Source organism: Gobio gobio, assembly GCF_949357685.1.
Source record: "Gobio gobio genome assembly, chromosome: 22".
In the NCBI taxonomy this organism is placed as follows: domain Eukaryota; kingdom Metazoa; phylum Chordata; class Actinopteri; order Cypriniformes; family Gobionidae; genus Gobio; species Gobio gobio.
Window position 1 is genome coordinate 19,838,692 of NC_137118.1, and position 20,091 is coordinate 19,858,782.

At 36.9% G+C, this 20,091-nt stretch overlaps 1 protein-coding gene across 1 annotated transcript in view; it reads right to left on the reverse strand.

The window, feature by feature from the left end:
• Window positions 1-6,405, reverse strand: part of ak3 (adenylate kinase 3) — a 13,204-nt gene extending 6,799 nt beyond the window's left edge. The window contains exons 1-3 of the mRNA XM_079803934.1: window positions 6,040-6,405; window positions 3,014-3,133; window positions 2,731-2,903 (exon numbers count right to left, since the gene is read on the reverse strand). Coding sequence (XP_079660060.1) covers window positions 2,731-2,903; window positions 3,014-3,133; window positions 6,040-6,187 — 441 coding nt within the window. The 5' untranslated portion in view covers window positions 6,188-6,405. The remainder of the gene's footprint in view (window positions 1-2,730; window positions 2,904-3,013; window positions 3,134-6,039) is intronic.
• Window positions 6,406-20,091: the final 13,686 nt, after the last annotated feature.

Below are 20,091 nucleotides of genomic sequence, written 5' to 3' on the forward strand. Positions count from 1 at the left end.
AAACTTGTGAAAATGACCAAAAACACTTGCGATGACTGGCAAGTGGCAAATTTCATGTTTACGTTCACTTAAGACATAACCGACTATGTTTATGATGATACCCGACAAGACAGGAATTTTGCCATAATTTTGTGTGAATATTTGCGCGCTGTGAGGCGTGTATGTGCATGCTTGGGCGTGCATTCATAACGGTGGTATATACACCGATGTCGATACATCTGCGATAGGCTCATATCGGCCGATAAAATAGGCAGACCGATAAATCAGTCGGGCTCTAGAATTTACTCATCTTACTTGCAATAAACAGATTCAATATTCCTCAAAAATGTTTTACTCTTTTGAATATTTTGCAAATATGTTAAATAACACATATATGCACTATATTGCCAAAAGTATTGGGACACCCTACCAAATCATTGAATTCAGGTGTCCCAATCACTTCCATGGCCACAGGTGTATAAAATCTAGACCCAAGGCCTGCAGACTGCTTCTACAAACATTTGAGAGATAATGGTTCACTCTCAGGAGCTCAGTGAATTCAAGCGTGGGCCGTGACAGGTTGTCAGCTGTGCAATAAGTCCATTCGTGAAATTTCCTCACTACTAAATATTCCAATGGTCAACTGTTAGGGCCATTATAACAAAGTGGAAGCAATTGGAAACAACAACAACTCAGCCACAAAGTGGTAATCACAGAGAGGGGTATGCTATGCTGAGGTCCGCAGAAGTCGGCAACTTTCTTCAGAGTCAATAGCAACAGACCTCCAAACTTCATGTGGCCTTCATATTAGCTCAAGAACAGTGCGTAGAGAGCTTCATGGCATGGGTTTCCATGGCCGAGCAGCTGCATCCAAGCCTTACACCACCAAGTGTAATGCAAAGCGTCGGATACAGGGGTGTAAAGCACACCGCCACTGGACTTTAGAGCAGTGGAGATGTGTTCTCTGGAGTGACCGAGAACTTCTAGAAGCTTCTAGAAGAATGGTCAACAATTCCCATAAACACACTCCTAAACCTTGTGGAAAGCCTTCCCAGAAGAGTTGATGCTGTTATAGCTGCAAAGGGTGGGACAATTCAATATAAAGCCCTACGGATTAAGAATGGGATATCATTAAAGTTCATGTGCATGTAAAGGCAGGCGTCCCAAAACTTTTGTCAATATAGTGTACTTTATGAATTTAATCTCACTTTATTAACCAATGTCTTTGCTGCTGACCTTTGATCATGCCACTTCATTACAAATGTGTAACTACGAATATATTTAAATACATGATACACAAGTTTCAATTGAAATGACACCAAAGTATATTTTAGTTTATTATAAATGCTTGTTAGTAAATTCAACAACACACTTTAACCATATTTCAAAGATAATAGAATTATGAAATGACATGTGAAAGGTACACAAGTTCTAATTAAGTACACTTAAAAACACTCTAATTGCATTCAATATAAATTTAAACTATAACATGTTATTTAATTGTAATTACACTCTAAAAAAAAAGGCTCGTAATCATAGGGGAACCTTTTTTAGTGCTATATAGCACCAATTTTGGTGCTTCAGTGGTTCTTCAGCGGTTCTTCAGAGGTGCTATATAGCACCTTAGTCAAAGAACCGGTGAAGAACCTCTGAAGAACCGCTGAAGAACCTCTGAAGAACCGCTGAAGAACCACTGAAGAACCGGTGAAGAACCTCTGAAGAACCGGTGAAGAACCTCTGAAGAACCGCTGAAGAACCCCTGAAGAACCGCTGAAGAACCACTGAAGCACCAAAATTGGTGCTATATAGCACTAAAAAAGGTTCCCCTATGATTACGAGCCAAGAACCATTTTTGGTGCAATATAGAACCTTTTTTTTTTTAGAGTGTATCATGCAATTAAATGTACATTCGGTTCGCACTTAAGTATATTCTTTCAAAGTAAAAATTCTCTTTTTAAAAGTATGTTAAGTGTTGTTTTATGCATTCTGTGTGAATTCACTTGCACCACTCTTGTGAACAGCATTTCAGCACAAAACAAATGTTCAATAACTACCTGCAATCCAGGTTAACCATGCCACGGTCAATGTTAGTCTTTTTAGTGCAAACACACCTCCTTTATGCAAATTAGGCTAATCAATTCACAAAACTCAGCACCATTTACCTGACGTAATTAACGTTGCACTATTATTACCTGCAGAAAACGAAACAGAAAAGTATGTTTTTTTACATTTCTATCAATCATGGCAGCAATACTAATCAAACATATTTTCAAAGCATTTTTTGCAGTATAGACCTTATGTAGCCCCGCCCCTTTTCAGCACTGCGGTCGCTGTGTTCTGTCTTCCCGGTTTGTATTTCCACAGAATCAAGCTAAGATCTTACGGATTTATGAATGAACTGCTCATTTTAAAATATTCCCCGTCTACTGACATGTTATAACATCTGCTTCAGATATTACATTGCTCATGATAACTCTCGACAATAAATAAATCACCAGCTAAATACTCTTCGACAGCGATGCCATAGAAATATACAGAGCTATCATAAAATTCTAAAGATGGCTGCACGCTTGTTTCTCTGGCGCATAAGGTTCCAGCTCTTTAGTGTACTAAAACTGTGGAGTTTTCATATGAACAGAGGTGGTCCACTTCCTGTTTTTTTTTTGTTTCCTGATGTAATGTTAAACAGGATTGTAAATACCTCAACAGCAGCATGAGGGAATGATGGGGAAAAAACATTAGAGGACTCACTGGCTTCTTCGGTGGGTTGAAGTCTATATTATAGACCCTGCCGCTGGGAAGGTGCACCCAGCGTGACGTCAGACGCTCTCTGATGGTCTGGAAAGGCACGTCCAGGTTTATAACAGAGTCCACATCACACACGGCGTCCAGGGCCTCGGCCTGAGCCCCGGTACGAGGAAACCCTGCCAGGACACAGAGGTACAGAATATGGGGTGACCATGAATAAACCGCACAATTCATCAACAATATGATTAAGAGCATGTTTGCTGCAGTGAGCGGGTGAGGGTTGTACCGTCCAGTAGCCAGCTTGTCTGCTCTATACCCCTCAGACTGGACAGGATGAGACGAGAGATGACATCATCAGGAACCAGCTGACCCTGATCGATACACGACTTCATCAGAAGACCCAAATCTGCCCAGGTGCATAAGAGACGATTAGTTATTCAAAAAATACAGAAGAAATTCAAAAGTAAATATAGTCAGAAGTTCTTTTTTTATGATGTATCTACATTTTGGTATTGGATTTTGGTAATAATTGTATTATTTGAAATAGTCATGTAAGGTGAACATTTAATAAAAGATGGCTGTAAGGTTGATCCTTACCTTAGTCTCATATGACTTTTAGCACTCACCTATTATCTATTCAAAGAGAAATGATGTGTGACCAATATAATGAGCTTTATGTGTATCTACACATTTTTAATAACCTTCCTGTGACCCTATGTGATATTTCTGTTTAGTGCTAAATATGTTAGGCCTACAATACTGCATTTAACTACTCTATTGTCCAAAGGTTTATAGTCAGTACGAATTTTCTCAAAGAAATGAATACTTTTATTCAGCAAGGACACATTAAATTGATCAAAAGTGACAAAAGTTTATATTTCAAATAAATGCTGAACTTTCTATTAATCGAAGACTCCTGAAATGTATCCGTTTCCACAAAAATATTAATTTAATAAAGTTTTTAACAATGATAATAATAATAATAAATGTTTCTTAAGCATCAAATCAGCATATTAGAATGATCAGAAGGGTCATGTGACACTGACGACGGAAGTAATGATGCTGAAAATACAGCTTTGCTATCACAGGAATAAATTACATTTTACAATTATTAATTTAGGAAAACATTTGAGGTAGTACAAATATTTTTTCTTTTATTTAAAGAATAAGAATTGTTTTTATAAAAAGCTATTCTGAGAAATGTCTGTTTTTTGACCATAAAATGGAAGTCAATGGTAAATGTTTGGTGACAGACGTTTTTTTGGAAAGACATGAGGGTGATGTATGATAAGAGAATTTTCATTTTTGGGTGAATTCTTCATTTAAAGGGATAGTTCACCCAAAAATTTTAAATAATCCCATGATTTACTCACCCTCAAGCCGTCCTAGGTGTATATGACATTCTTCTTTCAGACAAATACAATCGGAGTTATATTAAAAAATGTAATTTATGTTAAGTTATATATTTTTTTAAAGTGCATCCCTCCATTATAAAAGTACTCCACACGGCTCTAGGGTGTTAAAAGGTCATCTAAAGCAAAGTGATGCATGTGTGTAAGAAAAATATCCATATTTAAAACTTTATAAAGTAAAATATCAGACCATCTTCTGTATTCAACTTACGAAAAAAGCATAAGTGACGTGCTGAACATTTGAAATGCACCTAGGATGGCTTGAGGGTAAGTAAATCATGGGGTAATTTCATTTTTGGGTGAACTATCCCTTTATGGTCCTACTTTGATCTGTAAATATACGGAAGTCAAATATTCATTAAAATATTTATCCGCTGCAACTCTATATCTGGCTAAAGTTTGTGTTATGAATACGGTTAATTTGATGGTAGTTTATTTCATGTTGAATCTAGTTTAGTCTCACTGGGGTAGGTAGATCTGTACACCAGATAACTAATGTGTTTTGCAACATAAATCAGCACCCCACTGTCACACAACATTCTGCTCCCCAGAGACACACAGAGCATCTGGCATCCATTTGGGATGTGTTACAGTTTACAAAAACATTAATTATAGAACTGTTTTTTGCCCACAGAACGTGTAATTCACAAATCTTTTGAGTTAAAGGACTCTTAGAGTAAACCTGCACTATCAGTGTTGGAGGGGAAAGCAGTACAAGTAATGTGAGTTACGTAATCAGATTACTTTTTTCAACAAACTAGTAAAGTAACTCATTACTTTTAAATCTACAACAAAATATCGGAGTTACTTTTTGAAATAAGTAACTTAAGTTACTGTTTCGCCATGTGTTGACTGACACCTCTCTAGTCCTCATCAGATTTAATGTGAGCATTTACTCATCTCACTTGCATAGAAACACAAATATACTTTATGTATTTAATGTCACTTTATTAACCAATGTCTTTGCTGCTGACATTTGATGATCCAATTCAACAATACGAATAAGCAACAAAAAAACTTTATATAACATCATATGTTTATTTTTTTATTGCCCAAGTGTTTTTGTTGATGTTATTAAAAAACAGACAAGCATGCCCAACCCAGCTGAGAAAAAGTAACGCAAAAGAAATGTAACACATTGCATTCCGTAAAAATTAACTAAGTAACGGTTACTTTTGTTAGGGATTAACGCAATGTTGTTATGCATTACTTTTAAAAGTAACTTTGCCCAACACTGTGCACTATAAAGTACAATCTTACGAATTTCTGGGTTTTGGTGCAAATTTCTGCATTTCTAACATGCAAAGCAGGTTTGGGCTTCAGTGTGAATTGCAGCCAAATCATTTGTAGTAAACTACCCAAGTCCCTGTCTTAGACATGTTTAGTATGCAGGGCACATTCTTCGTCACGTTCAAAAGTTAAACAAAAGCGCTATTTAAGTATAAATATTTGAAAAGACACTTAAGAAAGTACACATTAAAAGAGTGATGCCACAAGCAAAAAGCCTGAGCAGACAGACTGAAATGGTTTTTACGTCAACCGAAACTGCTTCATGTCATACTATAACTCCTTCAGTGTTAACTCTTCCATGCATTTCAAAAGAAACATTTGAGAAAAGCTGTCTACAAACCTAGTGACATGTGCTGATATTTTTGGACATCACACGTGTAAAACTGCTGTCTAGATAGGCAGCCCGCTACGTTTTGAGACAACCAAAGTTTAGACTCGGTTCTGGTGATAATAAGAAACCTCTAATTTTCCGAGTTCCTGACGTTTCTGCAGCCATTTTTATCACCGCTCTTAAACTACGGTCGTAGCGAACGGTAAAAAAGATTAAACCGTTCATATTCGGTTATTAGCCATGTAAATAAACAGTGGCAGAGTGCTGAAGCTGTCGTACCTGTCTTCGCCTCGATATTGGCCCGCAGCAAGTCCCCACTGGAGAGATGCTTCAGCCCGAAACTCTGCACTATCCGAGCAGAAACGGTCCCCTTCCCTGAGCCCGGGGCCCCCATGATCACTGCACGGAACACAGTCTGCAGACCCATACTTAGGACTTGAAAATGCAACCTTTAGTGACCGTTCGTGACTACGAAATTAAAGAAATATTTCCTATTCACAACATCTCTCCGACAGTCCTATGACATCAATATGATTGAAAGTGATTCTAGGGATGTACAGTCCTCTGTGCAATACAAACGACAAATACGTAACTCCTGTTTTATTCCCAGATTAAGCCCGTCCTTTTCTAATGCACGCGCATCTCTCGCGGACGCGCCCACATTACAGGAAGTGCTGGCTTGCTCAAGAAGGCGTGTGGCGTGCTCGCTACGACATCGTTGATACTGCTACATCTCTTTGAGAGGTTTTCCACCTTTAGCTATCTAAATTTTCTATTTCTTTATAATGACTTTAATTGAACACATTAACGCTGCTATTATACAATGCTTAATACAATATGTCAATTTAATAGTTAAAATTTAAGCTATCTTTAATATACCATTTTGGGGTCCTTATAGAGGTCCACGGACCCCTTATTGAAAACCCTGTACATTTTAGAAAATAAATAATTATTTTCATATTACCAGGTTATTGATAACTAAAACGATTAAAAAAATTATATATATATTAAATTATTATTTAATATTATTTAAATTTAATTATTAATTAATTGAAAAAAGCTGAAATAAAATACGATAAACAAAATTTACTTAAAAAATGGAAATGTTGCATTTGTTAAAGTACTAAAATAACAGGAAATAAATAAAAACTAAAACTGAACTAAAACTGATATAAAAATAAATTAGTAGCCTATAGAAATATTTAAAAAGAACAATAACTAATACAAATTACAAAAAGCACAACAAAATGACTAAATGAAAATAAAATATGACAATATACTAAAAACGATATAAATTATACTAAAATGCTGAGCAATATTTAATGTGTAATTATTTATTGGATTAACTATTTCTTAGTATTATTACTTAATTAATCATACTTAATTATTGCAATAACTGTAATGTGTGCAAAAATATATATAAAATCAGTAAGTTATGAAATTACTTTTTAACTCCTCGAAAATAAGTTAAGCAACTTTTTTTCAAGTTATACAAGATTCAACTCATTTTCTTGTAATTATTTTCTCAGTTTCAATTTAATGTTATTTAAGTTGACTTAAACATCCAAGTTGATTGTACTAAAATATTAAGGCATTTTTAAGGCAATTCATTATTATTTTTTTTTTTACAGTGGGTGAACCTAAAATGCTCAAAAACTAACAGAAAGCTGCTCAAATATTATGCAATGTGATTATGTAATGTGATTATGTTAGTCAGAGTGGGTCTGCTCTAATAGGCTTTGGAGTTGGCAGTTATCTCTGTATGATTAAATCATCACCAGTATAGTGGGCTGTGGCGTTTGAAGGATTTGATTGACATTCTTCATGGTTTGACCCAATCACAAAAGAGCCCATTCATCCCCCAACACTGACTTAATCATCATTTATCAGCTGACAAATGATTGACCGGAGGGGTTCCATTGCCAAGATAAAGAAGATAAGAATGGAGTTTTGTTCTCTCCTAAAGATCTCTAGAACAATAGTTCCTTCAACACAATGATACAAAGACAGGATTTGGGAATGCTAACGCTCACTGTAGTGTTTAAATACGTAGGATAGAACAGATATTGTGTATTAAGTAGATGAAACAAAAAATGTGGTGTGATTTCACATTGTCTGTTGGAATTTAAATGTTTTATTATATGAAATATCCTTTGTACCTGTCCTGTTTTATATGTTGTGGAAACGGCGCCCCCTTGTGACCATAATAATTTGATCATAGGACGTTGTAACACTTTTTAGGTTTCTCTCTTGGTTTTGAGTAACTCTCCAAACAAAAACTGCAGAAATCCTCTTCATTCTTAGCGTTAGTGTCATTGTCTATGTTTTTCTTTCCCCACTTCTTTGGGTTGTATTTTCATTCAACTTTCTGGTGCCTCTTTTCCAATTTCAGTGCCTCTTTCGCCGGGGTGTCTGTGAGAACTGCAGTCTTCCACTTTCTCTTCCCTTTTGAGAATTTTCTTGGCTCTGCTTTTGGGTGAGGTCGTAGGGTCTCAGATGAGAAATCAATATTGGAAGGTGACACTGGTGCAGTTACAGCAGGTGCGGGCAGCACAGGTGGCAGTGGTTGAGTGAAAATGTTCTTTGAAATGTACACAAGGGAATCAATGCCTCACATGTCCTGAAAAGTGAAGCCAAAGCGTCTCGATCGCCCCCAGGTGGCTATTCCCAGTTTAGGTTATAAACCCCGCCCCCTCCATGTATTCTAACGATATGCAAGACAAACTAACTACACTTAAAGATGCACTATGTAACTTTTCCGTCCGCTAGAGGTCGATGCCAAGTTTGAGCGCAGAATCTTGGGACATGTGGTCTTCAACTCACAGCCGGTGGAAAAGAATCGGGATAGGACATGTTAATGGATGCGATTATTAACATTACTGTAGTATGAAGCAGAGCAGGAACGAATGTTGTGGGAGCTGAGCAAGGCTGCTGGAGCGATTGTTAATAATTCAACACACGCCTCGGGAGCAGCGGGACTTTTATTATGACACAGTCGCCGGCGCCAGTATGAGGTAACGCAGCTCTGTTTATAATATTAGTTACATTTGAGTGTGCTGAAAATGATGTTATGATGTTACTCGGTGCGATTGCTCGGCGGCTGCTATGACACTTGTTGCACACTGCAGTGAGAGTAAAGCGTTTCTGCAAAATAAAATAAAAACCGAGGGTAACGCAGATATGACGCCATCAACAGGCGACTCCCTCACACGTCCCGGTTCCTTGGTTAAAATAGCAAATTTCTCAACATTTAAAAATAGTTGGAAACATTTGGGATATTGTAAGTACTCAAATTATCAAAATATATAACACTGGCCCTGTGGTTTTTGGATATTTAAAAAATGTTACATAGTGCACCTTTAAGCCCAATTTATACTTCTGCGTCGAGTGTGTTGCACGCATAGCCAACGACATACCCTGACGTGCACCTCTTCAAAAATGTAACAAAGCGTCAATTCTACGCCGACCGCGAGCACTGTGATTGGTCTGCCAGAACTCCTCCCTCAGCTACAGCGCAGGTCTGACGCAGAAGTATAAATCAGCCTTTACAATTCAAAAAAAAAAATTCCAAAGATGGTTTCTGACATTTTAGGTCGTTTTTAATCGCGCTGATGTAAGTTCAAGTGTTCGTTTTTTCAAATAAGTTTGGTTTTAGTTAGTTATTTGATGCTATAAAAACGGGGATGTGACGTTATAATTGACACCTGTGATTGACAGCTTCTCTGAGCGAAGTTATCACTGGGACACCAACGGACATTTTTCGTTTTTTGTACTAACTGATTCTGTGAGAGTGTGGCCGGGGTTTTGATATTGCAGCTCTACTTCCTGCTCTGCTCTGTACTGCGCAGACGCAGGGTCTCAATGCGTACCAGATGAGGGCTTGATCTGGTCCGACACTATGTTGGTGTCTGGGTTATGTTGATTGAAACTTGTGGCTCTTGATAAACTGGCAGGTTGTGGGTGCCGTACAAAAAGACAGGACAGCCTCCTCTTCATAAAAGCTGTGAACCAGTCATGGGTGGCCATGTAGTTCTCATTCCAGGTTTCAGGATAATTACAGTGGTAATGCACAGCCCACTGGAAGGCAAATTGACGAATTTGAAAAATAGAAAAAATAATTTTTTCTTCACCCTGTCTTACTCTCCCTACCAGTCTTCCTTCCGCTGTTTTACTCTGATACACAACCTCTTTCAATACTTTCTTGTATAGCCTACGTACACACTCTTGCTTACCACTTTGGTGCTCAGACCATGGAATAAGTCAGCTGCAGGAAATGAGAATCAATTCCCAATTCTGGAATCGGATACTTAAGATCAATAATTGGATACTTTCTTTTTCTATTCCTCTTATTGATTCCTTTGTGTGCATTTTGAACCATTCAAGCGCAATAAGACTTGCTCGCGGTTCTCTGTGCTGCACACACACATCCAAAGCGTGCACACAGAAAGCCGCATCTCATATAGTGCGCAAATACTGAACCAAGTTCTCTTTCGTGTCTTCTTGCACTTGAACGGATAAATGATGACAAAATACCCCCATATACGCAGTAGATTTTGTCTTAAGTGGACATAAACAGTTGAGAAATTATTTTAACAACAGCTTTTTTTCTGCCTTTAGTAACCAAACAATGTATATATTCAAGCTATACAGTATTCTCTAAAATCGTACATTACTTATAACTTACAAATTAAGGCCAACCTCATGTGGTTTTTTGAATTAGAAGACTAAAAGTAATTACTGACTTTTAAGTCTAACATTTTAAATCATTGTTTTGATGTGAGCTGACGTTAAACGATATATAATGTGAGGTCTGCTCCTTCATTACCCAGCTTTAAATCTCTGTTCTCTCTGGCTTTTGATTAGATCGCTATTGGTAGATTTTTATATTTATTTATTATTTTGATTGTATTGGGTCTAATGTGTTTATATTTTGTATCTGCCTTGTTTCTTTTTATGGTTTCTTTTTATATGCTCATTGTCTTACTGTACAGAACTTTGGCGCAACTCTGTTGCTTTTAAATGTGCTATAGAAATAAAATTTGACTTGACTTGACTTGATTTGATAATAGCCCATACCATTTTACACTAATATATAATATATGGTGCAAATGTTATTATATATTAACAATTTAAAATAAATTGCAAAAAAGATATATGTTAAATTGTTAAATAACATTTTCACAGATTTACATTTTATATATCAATAATCTATACACTGCACCTCCACAGTTTATCCACAAGATGGCGTCCTCTAATCTAATATAAATTGAGCATTCAACTTGGAAAAGGTGAGGTCTACATTATTAGACTACTATTTACCTTAACCAGCATGATCGGTCATTATTCATAAGGCAGGAACAGAAGGCGGATGTTCATCGTCCCTCATAAGGTGTCTTTTTATAAGGCTTATGAGCATCTGACTTAATATGACGTGATCTAGAATCAACACACTCAAGATGACAAGGCCTAACGTTACCTCATTTGAATTAGGAGATTTAGAATGATTCCTGAGCTGACGACCAAATGATATAGGGCTAAGCCTAATATAAATAATATTTTACATTCATATTTTATTATATTATATGCGAGTTTCAAATGAATTTAATAACTTACGATATAATTTAAAATAATACATATGCTACACTGCATCTCCACAGCTTAGGTAGCGAGCTCTAATCTATTTTGAGCTGAGCACTCTACCTGACAAAAATAAGTATTATTATTTACCGTCATGGCCATAACTCATAAGACAGAAGCCGGGTGTTCATCATCCCTCATAATAGCGCCACGACTAATCACATCATCCAGATTAGAATCTTACCTCAACTGGTTATTTCATTTAGAAGACTTGAAATAATTCCTGCCTTTTAAAAGGTTTTGAAGCGATCTTCTGTTTAGTCATATTCTTTTTTAGTTCTACTTTTTTTTTATTATTATTATTTTTTTTTTTATTGCTGATAACGGAACCATACAAAAAAGAGATGTACATCACATAATATCAACTACGACAATAGTAAATGTGACAACCGCAGAAAGAAAAAAAGAAAGTAGTTCTACTTTTTATTTAGGCCTCGTTATTTAGAAATGACGTCATCATCTGACGACGGAAAACTGTCTGTGATCCGTAGTATGGATTGATTGGGAATTTCAAAATTTCCCTTTGACAGTGTTGCTGTATCCCGTGCTTTGTTTTTAACACTTGCCAAGCTCTTATCTCCCGGTAATGATGTCATCACAACCCTTATCCTTTTACAAGTGTCCATGACAGCATGTTTCCACTGACTCAGCCTGATGAAACTAATTCATACTCAGCCCTTCTTATGAACTCCACACCTGATCATGTGAGAAGGTGAGCAGAAAAAAAGGAAAGAAAATGAATGTGGAAGAAGACATGACAATTAAGAATGAAAAATATTGCTCTGAAGTCTCATAGCTAGGCTATATTTTGTTTACGGAAAATAAACTTCCTTGTTTTGTTCACATGAACAGAGAGACATTCAAGTCTCATGTTTACTCGGAAATAATATTCAGACAGATTCCAGAGTATTTCCTTACCTGCCAGTCAGCAAAGATTCATGAATATCTATTACTCAGGGGGGCGGGGGGTTATTTTGTGTTGCATGCCATCTATTGTTTGACTTGTGCATTGCTTTGCACTTCATGAACTGTATTGAACAAACTGTTCTTTAGTAGCCTAGAATAATCAATAAAGTAATTTATGGGTTTAAGTTTACAGGAGTTTACAGGTGAAAGTTATCATTAAGCAATATAACACAAGCAATAATCATGTTGTTCCAGATATCAGGATTGAAAGCATGATGTGTTTAAATGACAGTCCAGATTAGTGATGTGCTCTTTCGAAACACCCAAAAATGTTGTCCTCACTTACTCACCCTCATGCTGTTCCAAACCTGTATGAATGTCTTTCTTCTGTTGAACACAATAGAAGATATTTTGTTGCAACCAAACAGTTGACGGCAGCCTTTATCTATAGTATTTTCCCCTACTACTATGCTTGTTTATTCTACTCTGTGAGACATTTCAAATGACATACGACACATGACTATCTGAGCTGTATGATGTTTTTGACATTTTACAGTACACAATACAAAAAAATATTTAATAAATTATGAAACCTTTTTTTATTTATCAGGAAATAACTTGGCACTGGCTACATGCATTGTAAAGTTCAAACTCTACGCTTAAATGACACCTATTTTGTGTTGATCAAAGCAGTCATTTTTGAAAAATATAATTATTAAAAAAATGTTCATTGCTAGTTGGCGCCCCCTTTAGAGGGACGACTCGGCACTCGTTAAGAGTTTATCAAAATGCATTAAAAAGCATTTCTACTCTTTAAAATTATACATATTTTGTGTTATTCCATTCAGTGGTTGCATAGTAATTTGATTATGAATATTTTCACGGAGGGTGGGGGAGGTTTTAGGGGTTAAGCTTCAAAACTTTGCAAATCTTGTTGTGAATCAATCAGTAAATGAGGCTTTGTTATGTCATAACTGCATTTAATAGATTATACTTAAAAAAAAAAAAACATTTGCGATTTGGTTTGAAAAAGGTGTGGGTTAGGGTGTGTTGTGTTATGTGTTGTGTGTGTGTTGTTTAGTGAATAATTCAGTGACTCACTTATTGTCGCTACCTACTGATCTAACAATGTAACATGTATAATGAAGTGGAGTAATTAAATAAACAGTTTATCTAATAAAATTAAGTAAACTGTTAATTACATAATTTATTCATTTATATTAATCATATGTTAATTAAGCATTTAATCACTTATTTATTTATTTTAATCTCATTTATTTTTATGTACTTAATTTTATATATATATATATGTTTTTTCTCTAAACCTTTGCATGTTTATTTAGGAAATGTATTTATTATTTTTTAATATTATGATTATGATTATTATTATTAATATATTCACAGTTTTACTCTAGGCCGTTCCACATATATTCATTTTAATCTCATTAGTTGATTTATTTCATTTTACCATTAAATCATTTATTTGTTTATTTTTTCAATCTTATACATTTATTTACTCAACTTTTCTCTACACATTTAAGCAAATGTATAAATAATAAATTAATTAAATGTATAAATAATAAATTAAGCAAATGTATTTCTTTACTTATTTTATATTTTTTTTGTGCATGTTTTATATGTTAATTTAACGTTTAATCACTTATTTAGTTTTTTATTCTAGTCTTATATTTTTTTGTAAATTTTTTCATGCCTTTTCTCTAGACTTTTCCACGGACCCCCTGTTACTCCTTTGCGGCCCCCAATCGTGTTGCTTAACTCACTATTTGTGAACTAGTCACATTTGGTAGCATGTAGTTGCCACTTGTTTGTTACAACCCCAAATCAGAAAAAGTTGGGACAGTATGGAAAACGCAAATAAAAAAAAAGAAGTGATTTAATTAACTTTGACTTGCATTTCATTGCAGACAATATATGAACACAAAATATTTCATGTTTTGTCTGGTCAACTTCATGTCATTTGTAAATATGCATCATTTCCTGTCATTCAGACCTGCAACACATTTAAAAAAAGTTGGGACAGGACCAATTTAGGGCTAGTAATGAGGTAAAATGGTTAAATAATGATGTGATTGGAAACAGGTGATGTCAACAGGTGATTGTATCTATGATTTTGTACAAAAGCAGCATCCAAGAAAGGTCTAATCCTTTAGGAGCAAAGATGGGCCGAGGATCGCCAGTTTGCCAACAAATACGTGAGAAAATTATTGAAATGATTAAAAACAATGTTCCTCAAAGAAAGATAGGAAGAGATTTGGATAAATAACCAGTTGTAGTTGCAACTGGTTATTTATTTTTCTTCTAAAGCTAGTAGCTAGTGAAATATCCAAATGGGCTGGATCTGAATAGGCCTAATATAAGGTTTCCCATCAAACCTGTGTATAATTTATTAGTGCATATCTGTATAAAGAGGCTAAATGCCTGTTTAAAATCTTGCAATGCTTCCTGAGAAAACTGAACTTCCCAAAACAAGCATCCTACGTACTTCCTACAGCTCCTTTATTATAAGTAGGCTATTCTGGTTTCTCCATTGCCTGCTTGTCTCTCACAACCAAGAACAGAAACCGCCCCCAAAACTTTGAAAACATCTGCTCTGACGTTGAATAGAAGTGGCCCTACAATGTCTCCTCTCATTCTACAAGAAAGGCCCAGGACATTATGCGGGACAGCTCACATGTCCTCCTCCAGCACACCCAGCTGTTCCTTCTCATGCGTTAGATACTTGTACCACGATGCTCCACAAACAGTACAGAGAATCATTCATACCCGAGGCTGTTTACTGAATAGAGCAATCGCAGAGGACCGTGAGAGCGTGGCACTTTACATCAGTCGGATTTCTTCAATTCCTGTGCAGTGCACGACTTCTTAGAGATGATAATAATTTGACTATTCCATACATTCTGATTACAGATACCATTATTATCAGCTATGTTTTTATCAGCTCTTTTTTTTAAGAGTGTAGGACACATACACTTAAAGTAAAATGAAATAGACTATAGCCTATACTGCTGCATTATCCATACAAACGGTCAGATAATTTAAAATGTTATTAAATTAAAAATATGAATTAAAAAAAATGTTGCACATATAATATTTGTGAATTTAAGTAGCTGGAGTAAGGCATATCAGTGTACACTCTTTATAATTCATCTATTTCTATAATTAATTTGAATACCCATGAAACTATATCTCATTGTGTCTTTTAGTGCTAAATTGTCCATTGACGATTATCAAAGTCATTCAGAGTACACTTTGATTCCCGTTCACACGGATCCACGAAAACGATTAAAATCACTGTATTATTCATGCCAGGCCAGTAGATGGCGATGTCACTTTGTAAAGAAACACAATGTCCCTGTAAACGGAACATGTAATAGAGTGGTGCAAGTATGACATCACTTTGTAGGCCAAAACGCGCAAGCGAGTTAGCATTTTAGCACTTCCGGTTCCCTCGTACCGAAGTCAATGGGTTTTTTGAATGGGGTTTTGGTTAAATATCTGAAATAAGGTCTGTGGTGAACACAAGCTCAAGACACTTTCACGTTTTATTCTACAACATGAAATACATCAGTATTTACCCCACTGAAGCTGTTATACACTCACCTAAAGGATTATTAGGAACACCTATTAAATTTCTCAATGCTATTATCTAATCAACCAATCACATGGCAGTTGCTTCAATGCATTTAGGGGTGTGGTCCTGGTCAAGACAATCTCCTGAAATCCAAACTGAATGTCAGAATGGGAAAGAAAGGTGATTCAAGCAATTTTGAGCGTGGCATGGTTGTTGGTGCCAGACGTGCCGGTCTGAGTATTTCACAATCTGCTCAGTTATTGGGATTTTCACGCACAACCATTTCTAGGGTTTACAAAGAATGGTGTGAAAAGGAAAAACATCCAGGATGCGGCAGTCCTGTGGGCGAAAATGCCTTGTTGATGCTAGAGGTCAGAAGAGAATGGGCCGACTGATTCAAGCTGATAGAAGAGCAACTTTGACTGAAATAACCACTCGTTACAACCGAGGTATGCAGCAAAGCATTTGTGAAGCCACAACACGCACAACCTTGAGGCAGATGGGCTACAACAGCAGAAGACCCCACCGGGTACCACTCATCTCCACTACAAATAGGAAAAAGTGGCTACAATTTGCACAAGCTCACCAAAATTGGACAGTTGAAGACTGGTAGAGTCAGAATTTGGCGTAAACAGAATGAGAACATGGATCCATCATGCCTTGTTACCACTGTGCAGGCTGGTGGTGGTGGTGTAATGGTGTGGGGGATGTTTTCTTGGCACACTTTAGGCCCCTTAGTGCCAATTGGGCATCGTTTAAATGCCACGGCCTACCTGAGCATTGTTTCTGACCATGTCCATCCCTTTATGACCACCATGTACCCATCCTCTGATGGCTACTTCCAGCAGGATAATGCACCATGTCACAAAGCTCGAATCATTTCAAATTGGTTTCTTGAACATGACTATGAGTTCACTGTACTAAAATGGCCCCCACCCACAGTCACCAGATCTCAACCCAATAGAGCATCTTTGGGATGTGGTGGAACGGGAGCTTCGTGCCCTGGATGTGCATCCCACAAATCTCCATCAACTGCAAGATGCTATCCTATCAATATGGGCCAACATTTCTAAAGAATGCTTTCAGCACCTTGTTGAATCAATGCCACGTAGAATTAAGGCAGTTCTGAAGGCAAAACAGGGGTCAAACACAGTATTAATATGGTGTTCCTAATAATCCTTTAGGTGAGTGTATGTCTTGAAAAAGGCAGTTGCTAACAAGTGGCTAAATGGGACTTCAGAGGCTGTCAAGGAGTTTACACGCCGAACAGGTGAGCTCAGTCTGCTTTTACAACCTCTTTATTTTCATAATTGTGCTCTTATAACTAACTCAAACGTTCTGGGAAAATATTTTTATATAAAAACTGGAAGAGTTGTCAGAAGCTTGACGTTGAAATCGCGGGACCTTGGTGTAGTCCCTTTATAGCCTAGCTTCAGCTTTTTACTTCTGGCGACTGCCTTTATGCTTCAAAATTCATAAATGTTGTGTTCATCTGTGATAATTATCTTGATGGACATCCAAAGCCAATAGAAAATGTCTTAGTTTTTCTTGAGGGAACCAGTGTGATGCTAACTGCCGTTTGGCTTACAAAGTGACGTCATACCTGCACCACGCATGAAAATTACATCACAGTTTTCATAAATTCAAGTTTTTTGTAGTTTACACAGAGACGATAATGGTATTGTTTTGAAAAAAATGCACTTTTCAAAAGTTTGCATTTTCAGGCCCCCAAAACGGCGTTGTCATGTAAATGAACGGCCAAAACGCATAAAAAGATTTCTATTTTAGTCAAAAATGGTGTTGTGTAAACATGATTCCTGGATGTAGTACATCTGAATTTCATTCATACTACACACATTCATACTATATAGAACATACTTTTTGTACATTTTTGTAAAGTAAGTTTCAAACCAAATGTAGTACTATAGCCTACAGTATGCGATTTTAGATGCAGAGCAGGTTAAACTTCCAAGATAAATTATAAAATTTCCAGTGAAAGCTTGTTTAACCCTGGTTACTTAATGTTAAAAGTTATCCAAATGTATTCAAAAACACAAGTATGAGAAATAAAGTAATAAAGTTTCAATTGCAAAAATGAATACACTTTCCTAAAAAGACAACTATGTAGCTTGACTACAACATCAAAGCTGAAATAAGGTGTTGAAAAGACATTGACAGTGGCTGGTTTCCACCGCGGGCCTCTCAGCTGGAGGCCCATGACCGTTAGAGGCCCCGGGCTGGGGCACTGGCCCCATTGGCCCAATCCATAATCCATCCTCATGTGTAAATGCTGATATAAGCTCTCTAAAGTCCATACACAAGAGATCACAGGGATTTTTAAGAGCCAATCTGAACAATGATTGAGATACAAAGCATGAGTAGCTCCTCTGACTAGTTTTTGCTGACAGAGTCTAGGGTGATTTCATGCGTTATTATTAAAAGAAATAAAACCACCACCAGTAGCTTTAATTTCCACTAAAGCGAAAGTGCTTCAGTACTGTTTATAATTGATTATTTAAATGTTTCTTTTTTTAAATAAGAACTGTTTTGTCAGCTTTTTGTTATTGGTCATACGAATCAATGAGTATTTTTTTAAATCAATGCAAAACAACTATGATGTGTTAAATTTCAGCAAGACTGGGGTGAATAATAAAATAAGGGAAGAACTGTAACAAATTGATACAATCAAGCTTCCCCAGTTGATTACTTACATTAAGAATTGCAAACATTTTTTGTGTGACAAGTTTTCTGGAATGTTATTTTAAAATATGCAAATGAGGCAGTGTAAAGTTATGAACCACTGTAAACTTTGTTACATATTAAATTGCTTGATTTCTGGTTCATTTTGAAAAGAAAAAAACAGCCTTTAAAGATATATGTATTATAATTTAAATCTACAGACATAATAAAATAAACACTTAAAAGTTCTGAAACAACATGTTATGAAAATCCAAATAACCCAATTGACCAGTGCATGAAAAAACAATGTTTTTTTTACCTGTAGTGTCTTGCCATTAAAATAAAATATTAAAATAAATGTAACTGTCAGTCCCATTTTTTTTTAGACATTTCAGACTTAAATTGTTTAAAAATATTATTTAAGTGAAAAAAAAAGGTTATAGAAGTTTAAAGATACACTGGCATCTAGTGGTGAGGTTGCGAATTGCAACCGCTCACCCCTCCCTTTCGAAGCACATAGAGAAGCCACGGGGGCTGACACAAAGATGTCATCGTCTGAGACAGCAGAGAGTAGCTTGCGCTACTAATTTGTCCGTTTAGGGCTTCTGTAGAAACATAACGGCGCAGAATGGTGACTTCACTGTAAGGGGACCCACGATGTATGTAGGGGTGGCGATACACATGTGTTATGTGTTGTTTGTATGGGAACGGAGCATGCATGGTCAGCTCTCATTGTGAACGTCTGCCACTGCAGATGTTCCGCTCCCACCTGGAACTCTTTGAGGAGGGCACTCGGACATGCACTCCAAAGCAAAGCGGCGACTGTGGGGATCGCAGATGGATTTAGTGGAGTGGTTAGATACGTTAGGCCTTTTCTCTGCCCTCACCCGCTTGATCCAGTGCCTTCTCTCAGGTGTTGGAAGCATGCTCTGTGCTTTCTTCCACCCTGAGTGAGGCCCCGGTGCTGCAGCTATCCAGCTCTGAGAAGGTGGATGTGCTCAGCATCAAGACTGGAGGGATTGAGGACTCAACACCTCACTCTCCGGCTTATGACGAGCTGGTGGAGGTTGTCACTCACGCCGTGGCCAAATTAAACATTGACTGGCCGGCCAAGAGGCAGGATACTCTTCCAAAAATCAAACTCGACAGGCGTTTCCTGCCCAGTAAAGTACAACCTCTACGTTGGGGCCTACTGTTTTTCCCCAATCTCCAGACTGAGGTGTCGAGATCATGGAGGAAACCGGTTTCCACCCGTCTGTTCAGCTTCGGCTATTAGTCTATTATGGGGTTGAAAGAGCACTGGTATGGGGCGATGCCTAAGATGGAGCAGATGCTTGCAAGCTATCTCTGCTGACACAGCATCGTCTCTAAACGTCCTGTCTGGGGTTAAGTCTGAACGAAGAGTAGGGTTGGGTATCGTTTGGGTTTTTTTCGATTCCGGTGCCAAACCGATACTTTTAAAACGGTTCCGGTGCCTAAACGGTGCCTGAACCGATACTTTTTTTTTTTTTAAAAGG